Raw genomic sequence first — 24,862 nt, 5'->3', positions numbered from 1 at the left:
GCTAGTGAATAGGCTTTAAAACAGCCTGTGGGTGTGAAGGCAGCCTGGCTTTTGACAGATACAAAAAGCGGCAACTTTTACATTTGGGAAGCATGAGGAAGAATTTCAAGGGTTTATTTGAAGTAAATTACATTGGGAAAATGTGCAGATGTTTATGGAAATGTAACCCTACATGATAAGCTCTTTAGTCCCGGAGATGATTGGGGTTAAGAAATCTCTGTAGCAGGATGCTCTGACAGAAGCCAGGTAGGTTTTAAAAAATCTTGTTGTGACCTTAGTTGTCCGGGGAATGTGAATAGAGTTGTGATTATGCCAGGATGCCAATATTTAAGCAGAAAGTCTGGTTTATGGATTAGACTACATTGCTGGGGTGCATATTTTTTAGAATCACTTGACAAGGCATGAAGTAATCTTTGAAACTTTGACTCATTAAGTTGTGACTGCTGAAATAGCTAGTCAGCGTGGTCAACAACTGTGTTTTAAAAAGCCTCTGAGCAGGCATTTGACTGGCAGTTTTGGCCAGTTGTTTTGTAGCTGTCTTCTCCTGATATGTCCAAGTCTCTGTGTGCTTCCTAGGAATCCTGTTTAAAGGTTAAAACATAAAACATCAATCCTGAGACTTAGCTGCTGTGTCTAATACAGGCTTTCCTTTTGTCTTTCAGGTGAACTTACTCTTATCGATGTCCAAGTAGCCCAACAGTGGGGCTGCTTGAAAAAAGCTTCAGCTGAATGCCAGCCAGTGAAGGGAATGCAAAGACATTTGCTTGAAGTAAACAAAGGATCCCACTGTGCAGTTCAGTCTGCATCAACACTATCCAGGCTGCTTAACCCTGTTTTAGGGGAAAAAAAACAACAAAACAAAACAGTTTTATTGATTTGTTAAAGGTTTTCCTATTCATTGGCTTGAGACATTGGGGAGAGAAAACAAAACCAGACCCCCTTTGCTGGTCTCTCATATGAAAGCTTAGTTACTGCCTTATCCAGATGTTTTCAAAGTTGAAGTCCTGTTTTTTTTTTTTTAAATGTAAAAGCCTTTCCTGTTTTTCCTTTAATAATCTGACATATGCAGTGAAAAGTTGCGCTTTCAAAGACACTGGAAATAAAGTGCAGAGAATCAAATGGGAGCAGTAATAGGTATTTGCAAGGCTTGGATATAAGCACATTGGTATGACAATTTGACTTAAGCAAGCATGCTGTGATTTTTTTTAACTCCCACGAAAATCCTCGTAATCCACCACATGCTTGAACATAATTCACAGGTTCTTAGTTGGGAAAACTTATTTCCTGCATGTGAAGCATTTCTTGAAACACTGGATATGCTCTTTTTCTTATACTGGTTGGGAGCTGTGAGGTCTGACCTGAAGTTTCATACTCTAACCTTCATCATGGAAGGAATCTTAGATCCTTGGGATTTGCAATGAAAAGCTGTGCAACATAACTTCTGTTAGTTCTGAGGGAGCTGCATGTTTTCAGATGCTTTACAGCAAAGCTTAACATGTTGGTTCTCAGGTACTTAGGTTAGAGCTGTGGGCTTTTTCCTTACCCAAGATCAAGTGGTGGTGTCACATAGTTTAAAGTGGGAACTGGGACTGGAACTTCTACAGCCTTTGTGTGCTGGAGGAAGTGCTAATAAGAGGGTTTGGGGATGACAGAAATTGAATGTGCAAGCGTGTCAAATCAGCATTGTGAACAGAGGGTAAGGACTTGGTAACTGGTAAACAATGCACGCTTTTCAGTGTGCATCAGTTGGTTGTTATTGGGGAAAGCTGAATGCTGAACACTTGGCCATTAATGGAATGAAACACTTCAAGCAGCTTTTGGGTGTCTGGGTGTGTAAGTCTTCATTGTGCTGCACTGCAAAAGAAAAATATGGTGACTTACATGGAAGACTTTTAACTTATTTATAAAACCTCTTCTGTAATTTTAAGTATGTTGAAATTTCCATGCACATCGGTGGTGTTTTGATTTGATTATGTTCCTGTTATAAATCACACGGCTGGACACTAATGTGGGATTTAAACCTATCATGAGAAGTGTTGCAGCAGTGGTGCTGTGAGGTACATAAATGGTACTGATAGAACCTTACATGACTCCTTAAATATTAACTAAAGAAACTAACAAGGAAGATAACTTGTCTTTTTTACCTGTAGAAATACAGGCTGTAAAATAATGTCCAGTGCATTGTAATATATGTATATTTGTTTTTTATAAAGTTTTACAGAAGGACTGCATGGTCACTGTACAGAGTTATGACTGATTTAATACACGCATTGTACAGGTAGGACATGAAGGGTAACTCATTGCAGTAGTCACTCTTGTGCTTGGGGTCTTTTTCTCTTTCAGAATACCCAGACAGCTCTAGGACAGCTGGTTGAAAGATTAGAAGAGTAATCAGTTTATACAGCCTGTTTGCTAAATGAACATTTGTTTAAACATGTACAGTTTCGGATATTTACGTTTACAAATAGTGTAAATAATTTCAAAAGATTAATTTAAGATGCTTTATATTATCTGACTAGAAACTTGCTGTTTTTAATTTTTTTTAAATAAAAATGCTGCCTCCTATTTTGGTCCAAGAGTAAAGCTATATTCTGTATCCTGAGGCTTGTCTGTCAAGATAACCGTAATACAGAGACAATAAACATCCTGTAATCACAGGCAGTGCATTGCTGAGGAAAGGTGTTCTTTTTTTAGCAGTAAGAGAATTGACTTTTTTTGGCACAGATGTATACCTGAGTGCTGAATGTACAGCTAATTGTTAAAGTAACGCCTCTTTATGGTTATAATAAAAGTAAATTTGTATTTTCTTTACTGATAAATGATCTTGTATGACTAAGCTGTCTCTTGCAATTTTTTGAGGGGGAAGAAACTGTAATACAAGAGCATATTTTAAGATAAGGCTTGGCTTTTACTTAGAGAAAACTTGGGAGCTGGTGGCAGAAGGCACAAGTATTAGATAGCTCTGCTTGTGTTACCTGGTTACACACAGACTCTTCCATCTATAGTTTCTCATTACCACATGCTGTACCTCTGGCCCTTGTAGAAGCACATCATCCAGAAGCTTGTGGTTTGTCCTCTGTAGTGTCAGTGTGAAGCTTCCCTTCACCCTCTGGCTTTGACAACATCATTTGAGTGAACAAAGGAAGTAACTCATTCTTGTGGAATTTGGCTTCTCTCTGAACCGTACAGGGCAGCAATGAGTGACCATTGATGGCCTGCTTGGTGCCTCCTGAAAAGGTTTGGCCCTTTGTATTACATATCTCATAAATGAAGTAAATGCCAAAGCAGCTGGCCAGGCATTCACACTTCTTTTTGTACAACAGTGATGCCCCAACATAGCTTTTGCTGTGCTAGGTGCTGTTCATTGTCAATCTCCACCAGCCCGGGAATCTCTGGGTGAGAGCCAAAGCAGGCTCATTGGTCACACTTGGTAGAAGTAGTTCCCTAAGTCCAGTTCATCAGCTGTGGGAAGGAAACCATCTCCTTCAAAGTACTGCAGGTTCAGTGTATAACCCCACTGCCATCCATCAAGTGCCTTCAAATGAGATGAGCTTAGTGTTACAAGGACTTGATGTGCAGGAAGATAGGCATTGTGAGCTTGAAATTAGCTTTATTTTCATCACAAAGTGACTGTTACCACCTTGGTGAAGGAAAAGTTGTTCTGAACTGCTGATGTAACTGCTTCCTGCAGGTCTTAATAATTTAATTTCAGTATTTCCCACAGATAGAAGATACTGAAACACAAGGAAGTGATATCACTAAGAGAGGGGTTGCCAAAAGTATTACAACACTGTATTTTGGACAGCAGGCTCCTGAGCTGAATCTTTTTATACTGAAGAGCTTCACTTTGCTTTCCATTCACCTAAGTTGGTGACTTGTGTCTGGATCTTTCAACTACAAAGAGAGTCCCTGCAAAGTGAAAGGCAGAAGTCTATGAGGAGCAGCAGTGGGTCTTGAGAAGAAGTCTGAATTTTGGGGGTGGATGAGCAGGTGCCTAGTGCTTTATGCTTCTGCATACTGACCTTGGATTGTTGCCACCTTTCTGAATAGCTGCCCCAGATGTCTTCATTAGGAGTGCACCTGTGGCCACAGGGAGGCTATTGCTATGAGGGTTGTCAACATTTGGTTTGTGCCTGCATCAGGATAGACAGCTTGAGTCCTTCACTCTGAGGCTACAGCCTCAAACCAAGCATGAGCTCCTGGTATAATGTGCGACCTGCGTTTCAGAGCTGACCAGTTGTGTCTGCATCCAGTGAAGGACAGGGATGCACAGCATTAGGCTGAGACAGTTGAACTGGGTGGCCAGAACAGCATTTCCACCTCCAGGGAAGGGTGGGAAACCTGAGCTGCAATGAACACCAAAGTTTTTTGGCATTCCTCTCTCTCGATGCTTGTTTCATGTTAAGTCAAATGTTGTTTAGATAAAATCAGAAGCTTTGTGTGTGTATTGACATTTAATATAAATGTTTTGAAAAGAAATAGTGTTTCAAAATGAATTTGTGAGACTTGCTGTTCTTACCCTTTGGCGACAGCATTTCAATCTTATCTAAATGCTTTCCTGGAAGGGAATTTCATTAAGATTCACACAGGCAGGAAATTTGCTTTTGAATGAAACGGTGATTTTTCTACCTGAAAGCCTGTGACCAGCCCCATGCAGCAGCCCCAAGCTTATCTCCACTGGGTGGTTTCCTTGCTGCTGCTGCTCTCCACTTTGAGCTGGAGCCCCTTGATGAAATGAATGTGATTGCTTCGGCTGGTGAACAGTAAGTCAATTTGATCCTGAGCCAGGATTTTAATGGTGATGTGGCCATTAGGTTTCATGGTGGGGGCCTGGAAAGGAGGGCTGTGAGCATAATGGCTGAAGTTATGCCACTTCCAGCATTTCTGGCTGGCTTCTACCTGGAAGATCCCAGTGCCAGGGCTCCAGGGCAGCCCTGGCAAACACAAAGCTGTATGGATCCATAGTCAACAACTTCCTAGTCCCAAATGCCAGGTTTGTATGCAGTTGGACCAAACATTTTTGACATCAAGGAGACACTGCTAGGACCTCATTTATCAGGTCAGGAAGAGGTTTTTGGTAATAGTTTTTGGCCTACAGTAAAAGCACACTACAGAAATTGGCTGGCCCCTGGGGGAAAAATGAGTCCCCAAAGGGCAGAGAAAATCTTCATGGGCTCTGGGGCGTGTTTGTGTGAGTCCCCCTCTTCCTATTGCAAGTCTACATCTTCTGGAAGTCCCTTGTCATGGTAATTTCTTTTGTTCTGGCAACCTTATGTTAAAAACAGGTCCTTGTGTGTGTGTGTGTGGTGCTGGGTACAGGAAATCATGTCGACAAACTACAAAGAAGAAAGAAATGCAGTGTTTGGTGGAAAACAGCCTGTGTTTATGGCATACAAATCCAAATCAGTGCTCCCCATCTCATGACTGCCTGGGCAGGCAGCTCTGGGTGCTGGAGCACTCCCCAGCCATGGCACACAGGGAGTTTTATCATTCATGGAGTGTGTTACATCAAACATTTCCTGCCTAGGCATGAAGAAGTTGATTCTCACTGGGCTGTGAGAGTGGCTCAGGCTCTCACAGCATCAGCACATGCTGCAGCTCATAAAAAACAGCAGGAAAACAAGGGTAAGATCTAACATTGCAGCTCTGATGTGCTACAGCAATGGATGTGGACAAGCCTGAACTGGTTTCTATGCGGGACAGATGACCTACTCACAGAATTTCTCTTTTCCTCTCATCAAAGCTATTGTACTTTGTACATATCAGAGCGGTCACTTAGCATTGCCCTTAATTTACAAGTGCTGGGAAAGGCCATAACAGCTTCCCCCAGCTCAGTGGCAAAGCATCAGCCAGTACATGGCTAACACCGATGGCAAGTGTGTGGTCCGGTGGAGTCAGGAGAGACCTACCGTGAGGTCTGTGATGGTTGAGTACTTCTAGGGATCACCCCGGGGCCAGGCTGTAAAAACCTGGTTGCTGTGTGATGGATGAAAGGTCAACACGACTGCAGGCGAATGGTGGGATTGCAGGAGTCTGATGGAAGCTTTATTGCAAAAGCTATTTAAAATGACTTGTAACGGTCAGTTAAGCATATAAGATGTCCATTAATTGCTCTCAGCACAGGGAAGATTTGTAAAACCAAGATGGGATTTACTGATTCCCCCAAATACTGGTTTTCTGGAGGGAAACTTTGGAGACTGGGGTTAGGGAGTCCTGGGAACAGGAGAAAAAAAATGTCCATCAGTATAATGGCATCTTATGGGATCAGGAGAATGGCAGTGCTGCAGAAGCAAAAGTAAGGTGATGGGAGCCAGATAGGAGTGTGGGAGTAGTTCCATGGGACTGCCTGCCTGGACACAGGGGACAGGGATAGTCTGCCCCAGGCTTTTCTCTCCTCACAGTAGTAACCAGCCCCAGAGCATCGCCAAAACATCACAATCTGCACTTTCCACCTAACCTTGGGGTTCTTTTTTGTTTGTTTTCTTACTTCTTACTTAAATCCTTTTAAAAAACTGAGGAAAACTCTTCTGTGTTTTTGCATCTCATGTACAAGGCTCAGCTCTTCTTATGTTAGATTATTAGCTGCTCTCTGATGATATAATTTGCCAAGGGCCCTCTTTCCATCAGACACACGAGTAATTTATCCTGCAACACACTGACAAGTGAAACAGAAACATTTCTTTGCTAAGGGCTTAGCTCCCAGCATTACGAAGGAGATGGGTTTAATGCTTTCTAATAGGAACAAGGAGCATTACTGCCTGCTTCCCTGGGAAGAGTGGAGAGAATCTAGGAGAGGGGAAAAGCAGGGAGACCTTGCTGTTCCCGTTTAGCACCATCATTAGGAGCAGCAGCAAACTGTCACTTGCACAAAGGTTTTGTCTGTCATGGGAACTTGAGGGGCTTGACCACAGCAGCTCCCCTGTGGAGGCATTTCATACACAGGAGGTGGCTGACCCCAGGCATAGCTGCAGCACTGATTTATATCCTGAAGATGCACATTCCTGCTCTACGGAATAGCTGGGAATTACCTCCTGTTTGTGAGGGATGGAGGGGAACGAAAAAGCAACAAACCAACAATTTACTTCCTGCTTTCATTTTTCAGGCTTTTTATGAGGCTCAAAAGACAGACGGTCTCAGGCAGGAGGATTTGCTACCCCTGTATTTCAGGAGGGGAGAGCAGTATAACAGGCTTCTATGTAGAAAATAAAAAAGCCAACAAAACCTCTGATTGTGTGCTAAATCACAGGTCATTTTCTTGCACATCTGCAGGAACTGCAGTGCTGTTTGGTTTGGGAAGGGAGAGGAGAGGCAAGGGAGGGCAGAGAGGAGTGTGCTGCAGGGGGTCCCATCCATCCCCACACAGTCTCTGCTGTGTGGCTGGGTGCCCTGCTTCACCCCACCTGTGTGTTGTGCCCCGGACTGCCACCCTGGTCTCTCAGGTTAACACTCAGCTTGCATGGCTGGTGGGACCAATCACTGCATGCCATGTATGCTGCTGACCCCTGCAGGGCCAGAGCACAGACCCTGCTCAAAAGGCTCAAATCAGGTCCACTGCCAAACTTGCAGAGGTGAAGCAGCTGGTGGCTGCTGAGCCCTCAGCTCTAGCTGCTCCTCATCAACCTATTCAGTGCCTTTTAAGAATTCTACAGTGAAAATGAGCCGTGTAGGGGTTCTCAGGCGAGTATTGCCTTGGCACCACTGAATCCTCCTCTCTAACATTTTACTCTGGCCCCATTCAGTGCTGCTGCCTGCTCACCATGTTCTGCTGGGAGCAGATGATGGATCTTCCTTGCCAGTGGTATCATGATAGGACTGACATGAGGATGTCTCAATGCTTGTTGGCGCACACGGGCAGCAGTGCAGTGCCACAAGTAAGCTCCCACCAGAGAAATCCTCTGGGGCAAGAGTGAAGAGGCCTGGTGATGGGGCTGTTCTCCTCCCAGAAGAGCCTGGGACTGGTCTCCTTCAGCTAATTACCATCCCAACAGTTTCTCCTTGATGCTGTATCTCAGCTTGGCTTGGGATGAGTTTGAATGGGAAGTGATGTCCAGCTCTTCGCCCCCTTCACCTTCACTCATCAGCTCTTGTGTGACAACATCAAATGCTTTTTTATATCTCCTGCAGCAAAAGAGCTGAGGGGCACAGTTCCCATCAGGAGCCGTGGAGCTGATATGGGACATCTCAGTGCACCAGGGTCCTCCTCACCCTCCAGCTCCTTCTGCCACATCCCTCTCTGCTGCTCCCATGGGATGATTGCTCTCCTTTCCTGCCAGGAAGAAGCTTCATGTTACAGGCATCCCCCCGGGGTACAGGTAGGGTCCCATTTTCCTGGGGCTGTTCCCTCAGACCCACCGCTGTTGTGACTCGCTTTTCAGGGGCACTGCAAAAGGTGCGTTCTGCAGAGCCTTCTGTCCGGGTGGTCTCCTCAAGGGCAAAGGAAATGCAGCATCAGCATCATTAAGCTTGTGAAAACTCATTTGGGCTTAAGTCTAAACTGTTCGCATAAAGGCAACCAAGCCCACTGCATTTAGTGTAACACTGGAACTCCTTCATAGTATGTATATATATCATGTTGGGTGGTGTAGGTTGTATTTAAATATCCGTGCTCCCAAATAAATGCTGTTGACATGTTTATGGCTCCTTCTTAAGAGCTCGATGGAACATTATAGTTTTTCACAATAAAATGGGAAAAACTTTTTAATTTGGCCTTCTTTTAACATCCTGTGAAGCAGTGAGGAAGTGGAAAAAAGAGCAAAAAAAGGCTTGAGGCCTTTTTAACATCCCTAAAACTTTAAAATTTTTAAACAATTTTTAAGAAGCAGCTCCCTTAAAAAGGGAAACTTTTGAGAAATTGCATGAAAAACAAGATACGCTCAGTTTTTAAGGCAATCCTGATATAAAGAAACTTCAAGGGAAATGAGCAAGTTTGCATTTTGGAAAGAGAAAATAACCTGTGTTTGCAAAGTATTTGTGGTGGAAACATTCATGATTAGCTTTTCTCCTCCCTGATTGGACAATCCCAAGTACAAATACAGGCTGGGCAGAGATTGGATTGAGAGCAGCCCTGAGGAGAAGGATTTGAGGGTGTTGGTGGATTAGAAGCTCAACATGAGTTGACAGCATGCTCTTGCAGCCAGAAACCAGCCATATCCTGGGCTGCATCACCAGCAGGTCAAGGGAAGGGATTCTCCCACTCTGCTCTCAGAAGACCCCCAGCAGTGCTGCTTCCAGCTCTGGGGACCCCACACAGAATGAACCTGGACCTGTTGGAGTGAATCCAGAGGAGGCCACAAAGATGCTCAGGGGGCTGGAGCATCTCTCCTGTGAAGAAAGGCTGAGAGAGTTTGGGTTCTTCAGCCTGGAGAAGAGAAGGCTGTGTGGAGATCTTACAGCAGCGTCCAGTGACTAAAAGGGGTCTAAAAGAAATATGGAGAGGGACTTTTTACAAGGGCATGTAGTGATGGGACAGGGGGGGAGGGAATGGCTTTAAATGAGATGGAAATAGAGACTCCTGCCTTTGTGGTTGAGCAACTTGCCCACTGAGAGGAGGGGGTTGATGGCTGCAGTATTAGCGGATCTGGCTTCTCGTGAATTTCTGGCTTGTGCTGTGGATCTGTGAAACTAGTGGAGTTAGTTATTTTGTTTTGCATGAATGCACATATTTTTCCAGGAGCCACAAGTCTTCCTGCGGCTCAAGAGGCTTTGTGCTTCAGTCACTGACACCTGATCACTTCTTTTCCCATCAAACAGATCCTGGTTCTCTCACAGTCAAGCTCCAGTCTCTTAAAGGGGAGAGCCTCTGCCCTTCGGAGCAATTTTTGCTCCGTTACCAGAGAAGAGACATTACCTTTTTTCTCCCCTTACAGCTGCAGGAACATCAAACCGCCTCTGCAGCACATTTTTCTGGAAGCCACGTGGCTGTTCTGAAAGGTGCCTCATCAGAGAGCTGCAAATCCTGCTCTGCCTGGCTCTAAAGCTGCAACAAGAGATCACCGGTTCTGGGGAGGAGAGGGAAACATGCTCTGTGCCACCCTGCTGCTCCAAGGTGCACCACTGGGCAGGGGTGAGGAACCCTCCAATAGAAGCAGATCACCTTCTCTCCTGATTTTTGCCTAGGTGAATTAATTTCATGCTCACCTCTGGTGCTGGAGTGATGCTCAGCCCGACTGCTTTTGGCTAGAAAGAGCAGCGACAGCTCTTCAAGCTCTTACCGCAAACAAGGATGCCCCAGCAGGAAGGGGTGCCCCTCGTTGTACTGATCCCTGCTGGGCACTTCAAGGTACTACTCCATGGGAAGAAACCACCACTGAAATTGTGCTTGTCATTGGAAACTTCTGGTTTCTCTTACTAACCGACCAGCTGGTCTCACCTCACCCAGGCAGAGCGCAGTTGCCAATCCATCATCTTCCTGCTCTCCTCCCATGGACAGAGGCTTCTCATCCAATTCCAGCCTTAAACTCTCTTGGGCAAGCTTGACAGAGTTTTTGCAAGGAAGAATTGCCAATTAGCTGCTAAGCATTCAAAGTGACATCTCACAACTTTGTGTGCAGAGATTTGCTCACAGAAAGGTTTGCCATCCATTGTTTCCCCTCCACCTCCTCTCCTGGGGTCCCAGGACTTCTGTGTACCTCTTTGTGCCTGGGCCCAGCTTCAGCAGGAGAGCCACCATAACCTTGTCCATCTCTCACTGGTCCTGTACAGTCTGGTGGAGGGGCCAGACACACATTCCAGAAGTCTATTTGTGCAAGGGGAAAGGTAAACATGCTGGTTAGGCACAATGCCATCCATTCACAGAAAAGCCAACTGATCTCCAGTGACACCCCAAGAGCTAGGGAAGCTGTGTTTCTTCCTTCTGCTTGGCACCTGGCACTTCAAATTTGAGAGGGAAAGATGCTAAATTAGCCTAAACATTGTCCCATGCTTCCAAATATTAATAAATAATCCAAGAATAGCAGAGCACAGAGAGGAGAAGCTTGCTGATGATATTCAGGCTGGCTGAGGCAAAGGACTGGCTGTGAGGAGCTGCAGAAAGACCCTTGTGGCACTGAATAACACAGTAATGGAATCACAGATGAAATCTGATGTAGATAAATGTAAAGTGATGCGCATGGGGAAAGACAATCTTAGCTTTACGTGCAAAATAATGGGCTCTGAGCTGGCTATTTCCACTCGGGAGTGAAATCTTCAGGTTATAATAGATAGCTCTATGCAAATGTCAGTTCAACACTGAGTAGCAATCAAAAAAGCAAACAGAAAGCTTGAAATTATTAGGAAAGGAAGAGAGAGCAAAACAGAGGAAATCATTATGTTGCTGTATAAATCCCATCTCTTGAATGCTATTGTGCAGTCCAGATTCACCAATCTCAAATATGATACAGAAGAAATAGAAAAGTTACAGAAGAAGGCAATTGAAGATGATCAAAGGCATAAAAGGGCCTCCATTCAGGGAACAACTGAATAGATTAAGACTTCTTATCTTGGAAGCAAAAATGACTGAAGGAAAAATATGACCGAGTTTCGTGATGGGAAGAGTGGCATGACTGCGGAACAGCTGTTCACATTATTCAGTGCTCTTCAAAGGAAGAGAGTGATCATCAAAGGAAGCCATCAAATGACAACTTCAGAATAAACAGAGGAGGGCTTTAGCTGTGGCACTCCTTGAGACAGGGAACAGCGGATGTGTAAAGTTTGTGTTGGTTCAATAGGGTGTAAACTAATCTGTGGAAGAAATATCCATTCAGGACTATTAAATGCAGAGATGATGTCTACAGTCCAGGAGGTTCCTGAGTCACAGACATTGGGGAATGGGGAGTAGTCTAGGAAGTATAAACACATCTTTGTTCTATTTTTGTACTTCTTCCTGAGCATCTACTGGCTCTTGTCCGCGTTGGGATGCTGGGCCAGGTGCAATCTGTGGCCATCATCCCTATGTCCTGCATTGCACACCAGGCTGTATCACCCACTGAGGCAAAGCAGCTTAAATGTAGCCCGAGGTGTTTGGTGCTGCTGCCTGCCACCGTTTCTAAAACAGCCCCTGCGTCACAGAGACAGAGCTACTTGGTGACTTTCCAGCCTCAACACACCAGGCACAATTCTTAGATTAAAAACTCTTCACCAACAAGTGCAGGCAGGTGCATCCCCTTTTCCTTTAGCTCCCAAAGCAAAATCCTCTGTAGGCCAGCCATTTCGGAGCATGGATTTCTTCTCGTGGGATACACTTCCTGTGGAAGACAAAGATATGACCCTTGTGGCTGTTGGTGGGATCCCTGAAGCAGACCTTAGTGACTGAGGGAAAGAAGCAACCCACCTGAGTGCTGGCTACCTTTGCCCTGGTGGTGGCTCTGTCTCAGAACAAGGATGTTTTATGGCAGTCAGCCTTCCCCCAGCCTGGCCTGGATCATTTGGGTTTTATTGTTCCAAAGCATCATTGCAAGAGAATGCATAATTATGAACAATGGGAGAATGAAAAAAGGAAAATGCTCAGCAGTGTCTTGAATGGTTGGTCCAAATCTGAGTCATTCACTCAAGTGTTCACCCAGTAAATTAAAAACAAACACTTGGACGGTCTGCTGACAAAATATATAAGTGCTTCTTCTGGCTGGAACATCACCTTAATGACAGACCATTTGTGTCCCCATGTACTTCTCCAAAGTTGCCTTAGAAGTCATGCCTTGGCTGTTTACCAGCTGACAGACAGAAACTGGGAGCCTTGATTTGTACCTTCTTTCCAGCTAGAAATGAGGATGAAGGATAGTGGCTATTATAAGGTAATCACACCTGGAGGAAATTCCTGAGCTCAAGTATCTCTGCTTCCCAGATCAGGGTAATCCCCTTGAACTTGACTAGTCATTGGCAAAGCCTGTTGAGCTGGGTCAGCTTGTCACTCACTGCATTTGGGATCCTGCCCTATTTCTGGAGGCTGCTGCATTCTTAAAGCAGACTCATGTCAATGTTGCACACTCAGTAATGTGGAGGTGAGGCTTATTTTCTGAAAACCAACAATTTTCACCTATAAAGCCTAATTTAAAGTAATTGTAAGGACAAATTCTGTTCTTATTGACTCCTGTGCTATTTTGCAGCAGCCCTGAAGGAGTAATGAAACAGGAGGACAATCAGACATTAGGCTGGTAATTTGATCTTCAGGAGAGGGAGCAAAAGGGCTCCATTACACACACTGAAGCAACACTCTCATGGTGACTGTTATGAGAAAAAAAATCCTCACCCACTTTTATTTCCCCTAGTTTTCCATTAGGAAGGAGTCCCTTCTACCTTTGGCTCTGCAGGACAGGGAGGAAGATCAGAGTCTTGAATGTAGAGTGTGAACCGAAAAAGGCAAGGGCAGGATCTTGGCTGCAATCTGGGGAAATCAGATGTCTTCCTCTTCCTCTTCTTTTTCCTCTCCCTTCCCTCTTCCTTTCCCTCTTTCTTTCCCTCTTCCTCTCCCTCTTCCTGTTCCTCTCCTTTTCTCTCTCCCTCTTCCTCTCCTGTTGTGGCTGCCCCTCTCACCCAGCAAAGGGGGTGAGGCAGAGAAAACCCTAGCCCAGTTCCCAGCACATGGATTGGCCCTGTCCCACTGTCCCTGGAGGGAGCTTTTAGCCGCATAAAGGCTGACCCTTGCTACCACATGGCCACATACCTCATGCATGCAGCATCACTGGTGCAGGCTGCTCACTCCTGCAATGGCCTTGTTGTAATCTATTTGTGCTGAATAATACATATTTCTTTTGAAGAAAGGTGGTTATTTCTGTGCAGAGGGAGGCTGGCAGTTCTGAATACTGAGCAGCCATTTCCTCAATGCAGTAGGATTCAACCTGGTAATCAACCCTATTAGCGTAAAAAGGAACTGTCTAAATGTCAAGCCAGGTTCAATAAATAAGCACTAACACATTTAGAAATGGCTTAGAAAGGGGAATTAAAGTTTTGCAGCTAATTATGTTTCTTATTTTAGATTTTCTGTCAATTCTAGCTCTTCCATTCAAATAAGACACTGCTAAGATGAAGGAAATGAGATGGCCTGAAAGCTGGAGGTTGGCAAAGCTGTTCATATATAATAGAGAGCTAATGGGGACCTCCACCCCCCTTGTGGACCAGTGGAAGCACAGTAAAAATAGGGGCATCAGACCTTCCAGTTAGATACCCTCCAGCCTCCTGTTATAGGGTGTCCCAGATCCTCTGGTACCTCTTGATCCTGCCAGAGTCAGATGAAGAATGCAGGCTTCTCTGACCAGCTGAAGGCATGCAGCCCAGGATACAGGCAAGCAGAAGCAGGGAGTGTGGCTTGCTGGAGGCACACCGTATAAGCAGCTACAGAAATCAGTGCTGGTTTTGACAACCAACCCTACCACTCCAGACACAGCCACCTCCAGTGCTGCCTGGATGGAAGCAGCTCACCCATGCCTGGTGCTTTAATGCTGTAATGACATACAACTGACACTGATGGCAGAGGCTAATCCAGTCTGACCCATAATGTCCCCAGTCAATCATGCAATATTCTGTTATCGGAAAAACTCATTTTTGCACCTCTGACGGTAATCAGTGGATACCCTGAAGCACAAGGCTTGATAGTCTGTGTAATTTGCAACCCAGATAAGTGCAACTGCAGATGTTAATCCTATTTATACAAATGCCTGACAAGCAAAAGTAGGGATGGAGGGATGGGCTGCAGGAGGAGGCATAGAGCTGGATTTCCAGGAATTCTCCCGCAGGTTTCAGGCTGGTACAGCCCCAGTGATGGAAGACCTCATTTGGGTTGGGCAAAAGAAGGTAGCACAGGTAGCAGCTCTGCAGAGGTGCCCGTCCTTTGGCCTGGTATCTATTCTGGAAAATGACAAAGCAGACCTCACCATGAAGCATGGCAGCCATTTTCTACCTACACATGTGTGTCAAAGCTTGTGAAAATAAAAAGATAAAAAAAAGGGAAAAAAAAAAGAAAAAAACCAGTAAAAGCAAAATCCTCTTCTGTCTGCCCTCTACCCTTTTTATCCCAAAAAGAAAAGAAGTGCTTCACGTCCCACATCTTTCGTCCACAGCCTGATTCCTCTGAGGACTGTAGATATCCAGACAGAATAAAAGAGCATTTACCTTGTCTGCACTATCCTGTCATCAAACTTTTGGTGGCAGCCAGGAGTGTTGCTTTGCTGAGCCTATCTCCACTCTGCTCTCTGGAGTCAGCTCCTCTTTGCTTTGCAGCTTTCATTTTGAAATTTCATTAAATTTCTTCTCCTTTAAGTTCTGCTTCTAATTTATATCCACCTCCCCTTTCGATGCCTTACCTGTCCACTTTTCCACTGCCTTTCATGCTCTGCTTCTTTCCTGCTCCCTATTCTTGTTTTCCTCTCCTTTCTGTCCTCCTTAGCTTTTTGTTCATGTCCCCACAGCTATTGGCATTTTTTCCTTCTCTAATATAATATTTCTTGCCCTCTTTCTCAGATTCCTGATTTTCCTTCTTTCATTCCCTTTTCCAACTGCTTTTTTACCAAGCTACACATTTTTCTTGCCTCCTGGAGTCACTGACACCCCACGACCCACCAGGCTGGGCTTTGCAAGAACACCTGTCAGTGACAATGGTCTCATCACAAGGGAACCCAGTATCACAGGGATCCAGCTGCCCAGCCGCATTTCCAGCCATGAATTTCCCTGTCTTTGCTCCTCTCCCAGCAACCCCACAACAGCCAGCACCTGCACCCTGGTATGTTACTGCCGGCATCATCCTTGTCCAATGAAATAGCAGCATTTCCCTGGTCTTATTCCAGGTTTAGCTAATCTAAACCAAACACCAAAACTCCCCCCAACTCCAACCAAGGAAACCTCTGCTCCATAACTATTTAATTAAGAATTATACCCCTGGAAAGCATAGTTACAAACTACACTGAATTTGTCATGCTTTGTTTTCCCACTGTTCACCTCTAGGGATGTCTCCCGCTTGGTCAAGAAACGTCAGATGTGCTAAGAGCACACACCTTGGGGGTACATGCAGCAGTTAACCTGACCAACACATCCCCTCTGCCTGGTTACACTGAGTTCTGTTGTTTAGAACAAGGCTATGACAGCTTGGCTCTGTTGCACATTTCCATAGCTGCAGGAGACCAGATTGTGGCCAAGAATCTTCACTTGCTGTGATTCCAGCTGCAGGATCTAAGGACAGCATCAAGGATGGGCTGGCAGGGGATGGTAATATCTTTAATTGCATTCATTAATATAGATGGAAAAGAACAAGTGAGCATTTGGGCACATTTATTGCTTTCTTTCACACCTGAGAAAGAGCTGGTGTGGTCAAGAACACATTTTCTACCCCAACGGTATACTGTGATTGGTCTAATAAAAACATATTTCATTTGCCTACAAAAATCACCCTTCTGGGCACATTACAGCCATAGAGGATGCTTTTTTCTATTCCTAGCTTCCTTTAAAAGACCAGGTTTTGCTGCTTATATTAGTGAATGCATCAGACACATGATACAGCCAAGTGAGCACTGCTGTAGAAGTCTTCACATTATAGTTTTCTAAGCTTGATCCTCCATGCACTTAAATTGATTTTACACTCATAGTACTCCTCAGACACCCCAGCAGCTGCTTCAGGTTTTCACCAGTTTAAGAAGATTAGGACTGGGCCCAATAGCTTGTGTGCCTTCCAACAGCCTACATGGTGCAGGCACTTTTACCTCAGTGAGCTCATATCTGTGTTTCCAGAGGACAAAGAGTAGGACGGGAATCCACAACTGGGATGTGTGTAAAACTGATGGCTAACTGGGCACTGACTTAAACGGGCAAGCAAACTCAGATGAAAACAGGCAAAACTGATTTAGGATCTAGTTGTGATGCACGTGCCAGCAAGTGGCATTTGGTCCTTTCGGCAATTCCTCAGACCATGTACAAAGGATGGTTTGGTCAAAAAAGGTGTATTAAAACCAGAACCTTAATGCCACTTATCCTGATCTTCTGTGGGCTTAAGGCTGCTCCTGCCACACACAGCCTCTGAGCTCTTCTCCTCCTCCTCTCCTGTTACTGAAACAGCCTAAACATCATGTTTTAGTTATAAAGTGAGTTTAGTGGATGGAAGGGTGGGAGGGGAAGGGGGATTAAATTTACTGCTTCAGTGACTGTAGATCTGAAATAAATCTCCGATTCAATGATAGATCAATAACACCAAGATTGGGTTTAAATTATTAATAAACTATGAGAAACGAGGATAATTATTCTATGAGTCACAGCTCTCTAATGCACTGCACATTTTTTCCCTGAGACATCTGCATTGAAGCACGCTCTGACTATCTTTTGGCAGAAAGCTGTAGCCAAGAAGTTAATGCTTTTTATTTTGCTAGCTAAGCATTTCATAAACCCTCATGAGCTGAGAGAGCCTAGTGACAACATTGTGCTTCTCTCACAGAGAAACCCTTAGGCCGGGATCTCCTAAAACAGCTAAGTATCTAATGTGTCCATGGAAATCAATGTGATTGATTTGAATCACATATGTGAATGATCCAGAAGGCCGTCAGATGTCCTTTTGCACCCATATGGCTGGAGATGGAGGAGTTGTGCTAGCCTAAAAGGAGATGCTGGCCTTGAAAAGTGACCTTGGATGGTTGCAGAGGCCGGTCTTGATGGTGGCATCCTGGAGGGACAACCTCAGGACTGCAGGAGGCAGGGAGGGGAGGAATGGCTTTTACACACTGCTGGCAGACTGCAGTGACAGCCCCATCAAAACATGTGTGAGCTTCCAGTGAAGTTCATTCCCCATTTTCAGGCAAGAAGAGGGGGATCCATTATCCCAAAGTGACCTATTAAAATCAAGAAGCTGAAAACTGGAATATGTCTCTGTTCTGGGTTGCAACCATCTCTCTTGACCAAGACAACTCACACTGACACAGCACGGGCTGGAGAAGCTGAGCGCCTCAGGGCATTGTCCCACCTCAGCAGGTGTCACCCCTCAGCTTCAGTGTCGATGCTTAGGGTGGTGATGGAGAACAAGTCTGACTTGGAGGGGCAGCTCACTACAAAATCAGCACATCCCTGCTCTTTCACAGAGCAGGCTGGTGTTGTGGGGGCTTTTGATGCTTGTCAGCTGCTGGGATACCAGCCAAGGTGCTCAGCATTGCCTTGGCTTACCAGGAGGGTACCTTGCTTAATAGGAGAGGAACAGAACTCAGGATATTGGTAGCAAAAGGCATTTATCCTTATCAAAAGTGCTCCAACTGAGTTAACTGAATGAAAAAGCTTACTTTGTATTCTCCTTTTTTTTTAATTAAATTGATGCCAAAAAGCCATTTATTTTTAAACAGAAACTTAGAGTTCTGAGTACTTGAGATGTTGGACAGGGCTGCTTTAAATGAACTTATTGTCCTCTGCAAATGACATTAGGTGATCCCCACTCCGCTGGGTGATACCGAATAATTCTACACCCTACACAGTCTGCTGGGGCACCCCTTCTTTACTACATCACATCCAGCAGCAAATGGGGATTTCCATACCCCCTGCCACCCTCTCATTTCACCTGAAGGTGTCTGTCAAGGTATGAAATCATTCTGAACCGTGGGAAATGGGGGAGAGACCACCTCCTCCCAGCCCCCCCAAAGGTAACACTGAGGAAACCTTAGTACAAAATGAAGCTGTTACTTCCAGGATGGGATGCAGCTGACACGCATGGAATCTACACAGTGATATCTCTCCAGGCAACCCTGCAATCTTGGCATGTGCTAAGAGAAACTGAATGGAGGGTGGAGCAGATGGAAGGCCCCTTGGCCAGGCCCTATTACACACCCTGCAGGAGCAGGAACTTGAAGGCACCATGTACTTACTGATAAACCACACAGCAGCTGTCAAATAAATAAACTAGATCTGTATTTGTAAAAGCAAAGTGAGAGGATTTTACACCCATCAGAAACAAAGTGTGTATGCCCAGAGCCACTCAAGCTCCATAGGCATAGACGTAAAAAGTTCAAACCTGTGTTACTATGGAGAAGCCTGGACAGACACAAGGGCCTCCAAGGTCAGGGTGAACAACCACTGACAAAGAACTGACAGTGGGAGAGGAGGCTTTGTCCCTGTATAGGAAGATTAAGAAACAGAGATAATGAATCTCTAATCAGGAAAGACTGTTCTTGAAGCCTTGTACAGCACATGGACATTGTCAACATACGGCTTCACGTGTTGGCAAAACATGATTAGGGTGTCCTTTTGATGGAAATGATGTGACCTTATGCAAACTAACTGACCACTCTGTACACGATGGGAGGGTTATGGGGAGCTACTAACCTGAATCAAATTGTATAAATATGTGGAATTAGGAAAGGGAAAGCAGAGAAGACTGCAGTGTAACTTCTGGGATCAGTTGATGGGTTGAACTTGTCTTCTTCTCATAGAGACACTTGTTAGATAAGAAAAGAACTTCATCTTATGCTAAATAACTAACTCATGCCAGCTGTTGTTAGTGATTATAGTCTGGTTGTGTAACACTTGAAGCTTGTTTTTACAGGCAGTCACTATCACTGATGCTGTTGGTACATTTCCCTGAACAAGTCAGTCAAACTGTCCTCCAATCCTGCAGGACTGTTCAGTGAAAGGTCCCTATGAGACACTGACAGACTGGTTGGGCACAAGGGTCTTAGCTTCCTTGGGGCTTTGATAGATGGAGCAAACAGTATGGGTTGAGAAAATCTCTTCCCCCACACCCCTTTCACAGGACAATGGACCTACATCATGGAGCAATCAAGGTGTCCAGCTGCTTCTATCTGTGTAATGCAGGGAGAAATGTTTGATTGCCCTGAGATATTAAGAAATAATAATGATAAAACAAAGATTTTGAACAAACTGTGGTTGGAGCCTGACTTGATCTGGTTCAAGGGAGGGAGTAAAGGGCTTTTGATTTTGTTTTTTAATTTATTTGCATTATTAATTCAACAAGGCCTTTACACATCACTGCTTTTTTATTAGTTACCTATGAATTATGAAGGATTCTGGACACAGCACACACAGATTAATGGGCCCATGGATGGAAACTTTTGAGGAGTAGGGGAAACAGTGATGCGCTGGTGCTTCCATCACATGCTTGCTCTCCCAGCTCTGCTGAGGCAGTGAAACACCATCATCATCACCTTACATGTGAGCAGCAGAGCCTAGTAAAGGCCCATGTACAGGTTAACTGGGACAGGTAGCGAACCCAAAGTCATGGATGCCCCTGTTGATGGGTGACAGGTTGCTCCACAGGTCAAGCTGGTGTTTGCTCAAGGACAGGATGTGCTCAGATCAAGCAACTTTCCTGACCATGAGGGGCCCGGCTGTAGCCCCAGCGATGCATGGGCAGATGGCTGCACCCCAAATCATGGCTGGTCCCTGAGGGACAGCTCTGTGAGGAGCTGGGCTCTTGGGTCTCCTCCAGTTCCCACTGCAGCAGCTCTGCATCTCGAGGGAACGAACAAACCTCTCAGATGGGTTGGAAATTCTTGTTTTTCTTGCATTTATGTAGTGATTTTCTGTTAGCCTGGAAACAATAAGGCTGATTCCCCTTGATATCACACCAGAGGTTTTACCTCAAACCATAACACTTTAATAATTTGGTGAAGAAATAAAGCCTGCACTATTTCAGGCTGCAAGTTATGAATTTATAACCCTATAATGAAGAAAAACCTTTCTGCATGTTCATGTAGCAACACAACAGCCTTCTCTGAAGCAGCTGCATATATCCATTTCCCTTAGTGCCAAGCATGTTACATGTGGTAACATCTTTATGGAAAAAAGCCAAAACATCCTTCAAATATTCATATTTGGAATGTTATCTATGAGCCGAGTGCCACTCAAAGTAGTGCCTCTGCAGAAGAACTTGGCCTTTATTCATCTCTTGAGCAAGTGTGTCTGTTCAAATTTCTTTTCTCCCCTTCTTTCTGTAAGGAAGACCAGATATTGTTTAACAGGTCCTGTCCCTGGACCATGTAAATCCACATTGCTGCAGCAGCATTGGTAGTGTGAAAGGGGGTATTACACTGATTTACTGTGACCGGGGAATCAGACCCCCCTTTACCCTACAGATGGAACAGCAGCCTGCAGAGTAAAATCATTCATTGCAGCCGCTTCGAAAGATGCTGCATGGGATTTATCTGTCTGACAGCAACAGAAAACAATAAAAATTCCCTCTGCAGAGGCCAACAGCATCCCTTTCAATACAGAAAATGTTGAGTGTCCCAAAGACAACAGCTTAGATAGACATTGCTTCCAGTTTATTAATAGCAAGGGCACAGTGGCAGCTGACAGGCTGTGGATGTCCCAGGCATACTGTAAATCTCCAGTTGTTAGGTGTTCCTGCTGCTCGCCCACATATGGCATAAATACAGCCTAACGTGACTGAATGATATAGAAAAATGTTACCAATTACTCTCCTTACTTGGATTCCTTCGGCTTAAAGCCAGTGGGCTCTGCTGACGGGAGATCTGCAGCTGATGCTGGAGCAAAGGAAAAAGCTTTCTTTAAAAAATAATAATAAGAAAGATCAACTTTTTGTGCAGAACAGCAGGATTTTTCCCTTGCCCCGAGAATTCTTGCCATTTCATTATTTTGTATTTCAGATAAAGCCTTCCCACCTTAACGAGGAACATTTTTCCCCGTCGGTTTTAATGGTATAATAAATTGCGTGCAAGCAAAGAAAAAGCTCCCAAACAAAGAGCTGTAAAAAAGTTGCTGGAGACCGAGGCAGGCTTTGCAGAGGGAGAGACAAGAGTTACAAGCTAATTTACTTTGCCATTCCATTCAGGTTTCATCTGTAAGCAGCTTGGGTCTCCTGCCTTTACTGGCTCTGTGGAAGGCCATATACCCATGGGTGTTTCACCTTCTCTGCTCATGCTGGTGCAGCTGCACAGGGGCAATGGAGGGTAGCGAACTGAGGCTGCCCGTCTGTGGGAAGGTCATGATGCTACAAGAACAGGGAGGACACTGATAATTTTTGCCTGAACACCTCATACAGGCAGTTGAAGTGCCCTGAGTGGTTTGCTGTCAGAGCAGAGCCCTTCTCCTTCAGGTTTGCATTAATTCAGTAGCCACAGGCTGCATGTTTGCCTCTGCATGCAGAGCACAGCAGACCTGGGGGCTGTCACAGCCCCCACCTCCTGGGTTAATTGCACATATCAGCTCAGCTGAAATGCTCTGTCAGATAACGCACTTATGCAGCCTACCTCAGTGCCTGCATCCCAAGAGGCGTTATTTCCAAGAGATCAGAGAGGACACAGGGAGAGATTTAAGGCAGGCATATACAGAAGGTGGTGGGAAAGGCATCTGTGGGCATGCAGAGGCCTAGGGAAAGAGGGTGGACATGGAGACATTTGGGGAGGCAGTAGGGTTGCAGAGGAGATGAGGGGAAAGAAAATGTAGATGAGTAGGAGACACAGAAAAAAGGAGAGGCATGGCTGTGACAGGGAGCAGGGAGCCAGTGAAAGCATTGAACTGGAGGTTACTGCTCAGATTGCATGAGCCACTCTTATGAAAGACAAAACACCATGAAAAGAGATTGCAAAAGGCCAGAGAAGGCCCACGAATCATTGTAGTGTACAAATTCTTGAAGATATATTAACTGTTTACTCTAGGCCCCTAAAGAGGCATTCCCATATTTGATTTTCCTTGGCAAATCTACTTGTGTCTAAATACTAGCCCTCTACTAAAACAGGCTGAGAGAAACTTCATGTTTCATCTGAATTTTAAATTGCAATGTGGAAATCAAACAAGCTGTCTGGGATAACGCTGAGACAGGTTTCTGCATGCATTTGCTTCCAGTCACTTGATGCTCAGCCTCTTGCTGGGGCATATTTGTCCTCAAGGATGCAGCTCACGTGCATGCCTGCTAAGAATACTTGATTTCCAAGTGGAAAGCTCTTAAAAATAAACCTTACATGTGCAAAAGAGCAGATTTTCCTTATTCTTTGGAGCTGGCAAATTTGCATTGAGAAAAATGCACAAGTGAGCAGAAAACACTTCTGATGGCCAGCCCCAAGGAGGGCCAATGCATGAATTCTCTAGGAAACAGGTAACTCTTTACTTCAGGGGTTAGCCTGGCTCTTTCATGCTGGCTGTGCATTTCTGGCTGTGCCAAGGTGGGCTGTTCTAGGGGCTCTCCTGTATCAGGTAGAACACATGCTCACAGCATGATCAAAGAAGAAATAGGGAAAAAGTCCAGTCTTTCCTCTGGAAGCCTGACTTATACTTAGGTGAGGGACAAGTTGTCCCTCTTGGGATCCGGTTTGAAATCCAATCTCTGTTGTAGAAAGACAGACTCTCCCTACAGAAGGAAGCAGCTACTGTTCCCTATGACTGCTGTGTGATCCCTTTCTAGTGGCTTTTGATGGGTCCACTTGTCCCTTCCTCACCCACTCGGGGGGATGGCTGTGACCCTGTCCTCCATACAGCCACAGATCACATCCTGGCTTGCAAACAGAGGAGATGGGTTGTGTCACCACAGGCAGCCAGAGATAAAATAGGACAAGTTCTTACCACCCTTAAAAAAGTCATTCCCTCACACCATGATTTAGAGGGTTTTCCTCTCCATCGATTGACTACATTTTTGTCCCTCCTATCTGCCTCCTGTACTACTTACTGAGCTGTAAAATATTGTTAAAAGCAGGTTGAGATATTCACTATCTCAATAGCTTCAGATATTTAATAAGAGAGATAATAGTCTAATATTAATTTGCTCTCATTTACATGATGAGAGCAACTCTGATCCAGACAAAACTAAACCTTTGCACTCTGAACACCTCGGAAAGTCAGAAGTACTGCCCAAAATGGAGGGGGTGGGGTTTTATGTTTACACTCTGTCCTGGCTTCACTCTGCTTCTGTTTAAATTACTGGTAAAAATCCCATTTTTTTTCTAGACTAGCACCTTGCATTTGTGCTGAGCTCTCTCCATGGTTGGAATCCAGGTCTGGTGCTCCTTGAAACTCACTATTTTTGCCCTAAACATGGTAGAAACCAGCCCAGCTGCCCACACAACTGCAGCACTCGCTGGCAGGCAGGGAAGGACAAACACATGTTTTTCCTCAAAATCCATCACTATTTTAGGTGCCCGGGCATGGCACTCGTATGTAACCATATGCAAACAGAAATGTGTAGAAAAGATCAAGGACAGACATCTGATTGTCTCTCCTTCCCTCTAACAGATTGCTGAAAAATACCTGCCAGCAGCTTATTTTTCCTTGAAAAATCTTCAGAGGTCTTCCAGCAGCCTTCTTCACTTTGCTCTGCAGAGAAAGACGAGGAGGCTCCTTCAGACTCTCCATCCCAGACAACCTCCGTGCTGGTTTTCCTAGCTGACTCTTTGTTCAAGCAAGCGAGATTAGTCTGCTTAATATAATCTTGTATTCTCTTTAGTGAAGGCCTCTTCAGAAGCAGTGTACTCCATTTCCAGCCTTTTCATATTTTTCACTGTGAGAGCAGAGCTGGAATCTGATGACCCAGTCCCATGGGGAAATATTTTTGGCTGGTACTGGTTACTGCCAGACCATGACAGCTTGCGTGCATTAAACATATCTGCAATGCATTAAGGAGATGAGAATCTTCAGCAACAGGCAAAGTCAATTCGTCATTCTGGTAACAAAGAAAGAAAGGAGAAATCCCATTAGTCATTTACTCCTGACGGGCATATTGATTGATGTAGTTAAAATGTTCACACTAAGATAACCTTATTAGATTGAAAATCACTTTCTTTTCAAGAGGATCTACTAGGCTTCAGTTCAACAAAGCACTTAAACAAATACCTGGTATCAAAGGCATACCCAAGTCCCATTGGTGAGATTTTCTTAAATAGGTTCCACCTAACACTTAAATGCCAAAGCTTAAGATAGCAACAAAGGACAGCATAATGCCTGTCTGTGTTCAGATAGGCCCAAA

At 44.8% G+C, this 24,862-nt stretch overlaps 1 protein-coding gene and 1 pseudogene across 1 annotated transcript in view; one reads left to right on the top strand and one right to left on the bottom strand.

The window, feature by feature from the left end:
* COG3 (component of oligomeric golgi complex 3) overlaps window positions 1-2,832 on the top strand; it is a 31,997-nt gene extending 29,165 nt beyond the window's left edge. The window contains exon 23 of the mRNA XM_034059976.1: window positions 663-2,832. Within this exon, the coding sequence (XP_033915867.1) occupies window positions 663-692 (30 nt within the window). The 3' untranslated portion in view covers window positions 693-2,832. The remainder of the gene's footprint in view (window positions 1-662) is intronic.
* On the bottom strand, window positions 2,216-24,500 carry LOC106023437 (uncharacterized; annotated as a pseudogene).
* Between the last annotated feature and the right edge of the window lie 362 nt (window positions 24,501-24,862).

This window comes from Melopsittacus undulatus, chromosome 2 (assembly GCF_012275295.1).
Source record: "Melopsittacus undulatus isolate bMelUnd1 chromosome 2, bMelUnd1.mat.Z, whole genome shotgun sequence".
Classification (NCBI taxonomy): Eukaryota; Metazoa; Chordata; class Aves; order Psittaciformes; family Psittaculidae; genus Melopsittacus; species Melopsittacus undulatus.
This window is presented reverse-complemented; position numbering and strand designations above follow the sequence as displayed.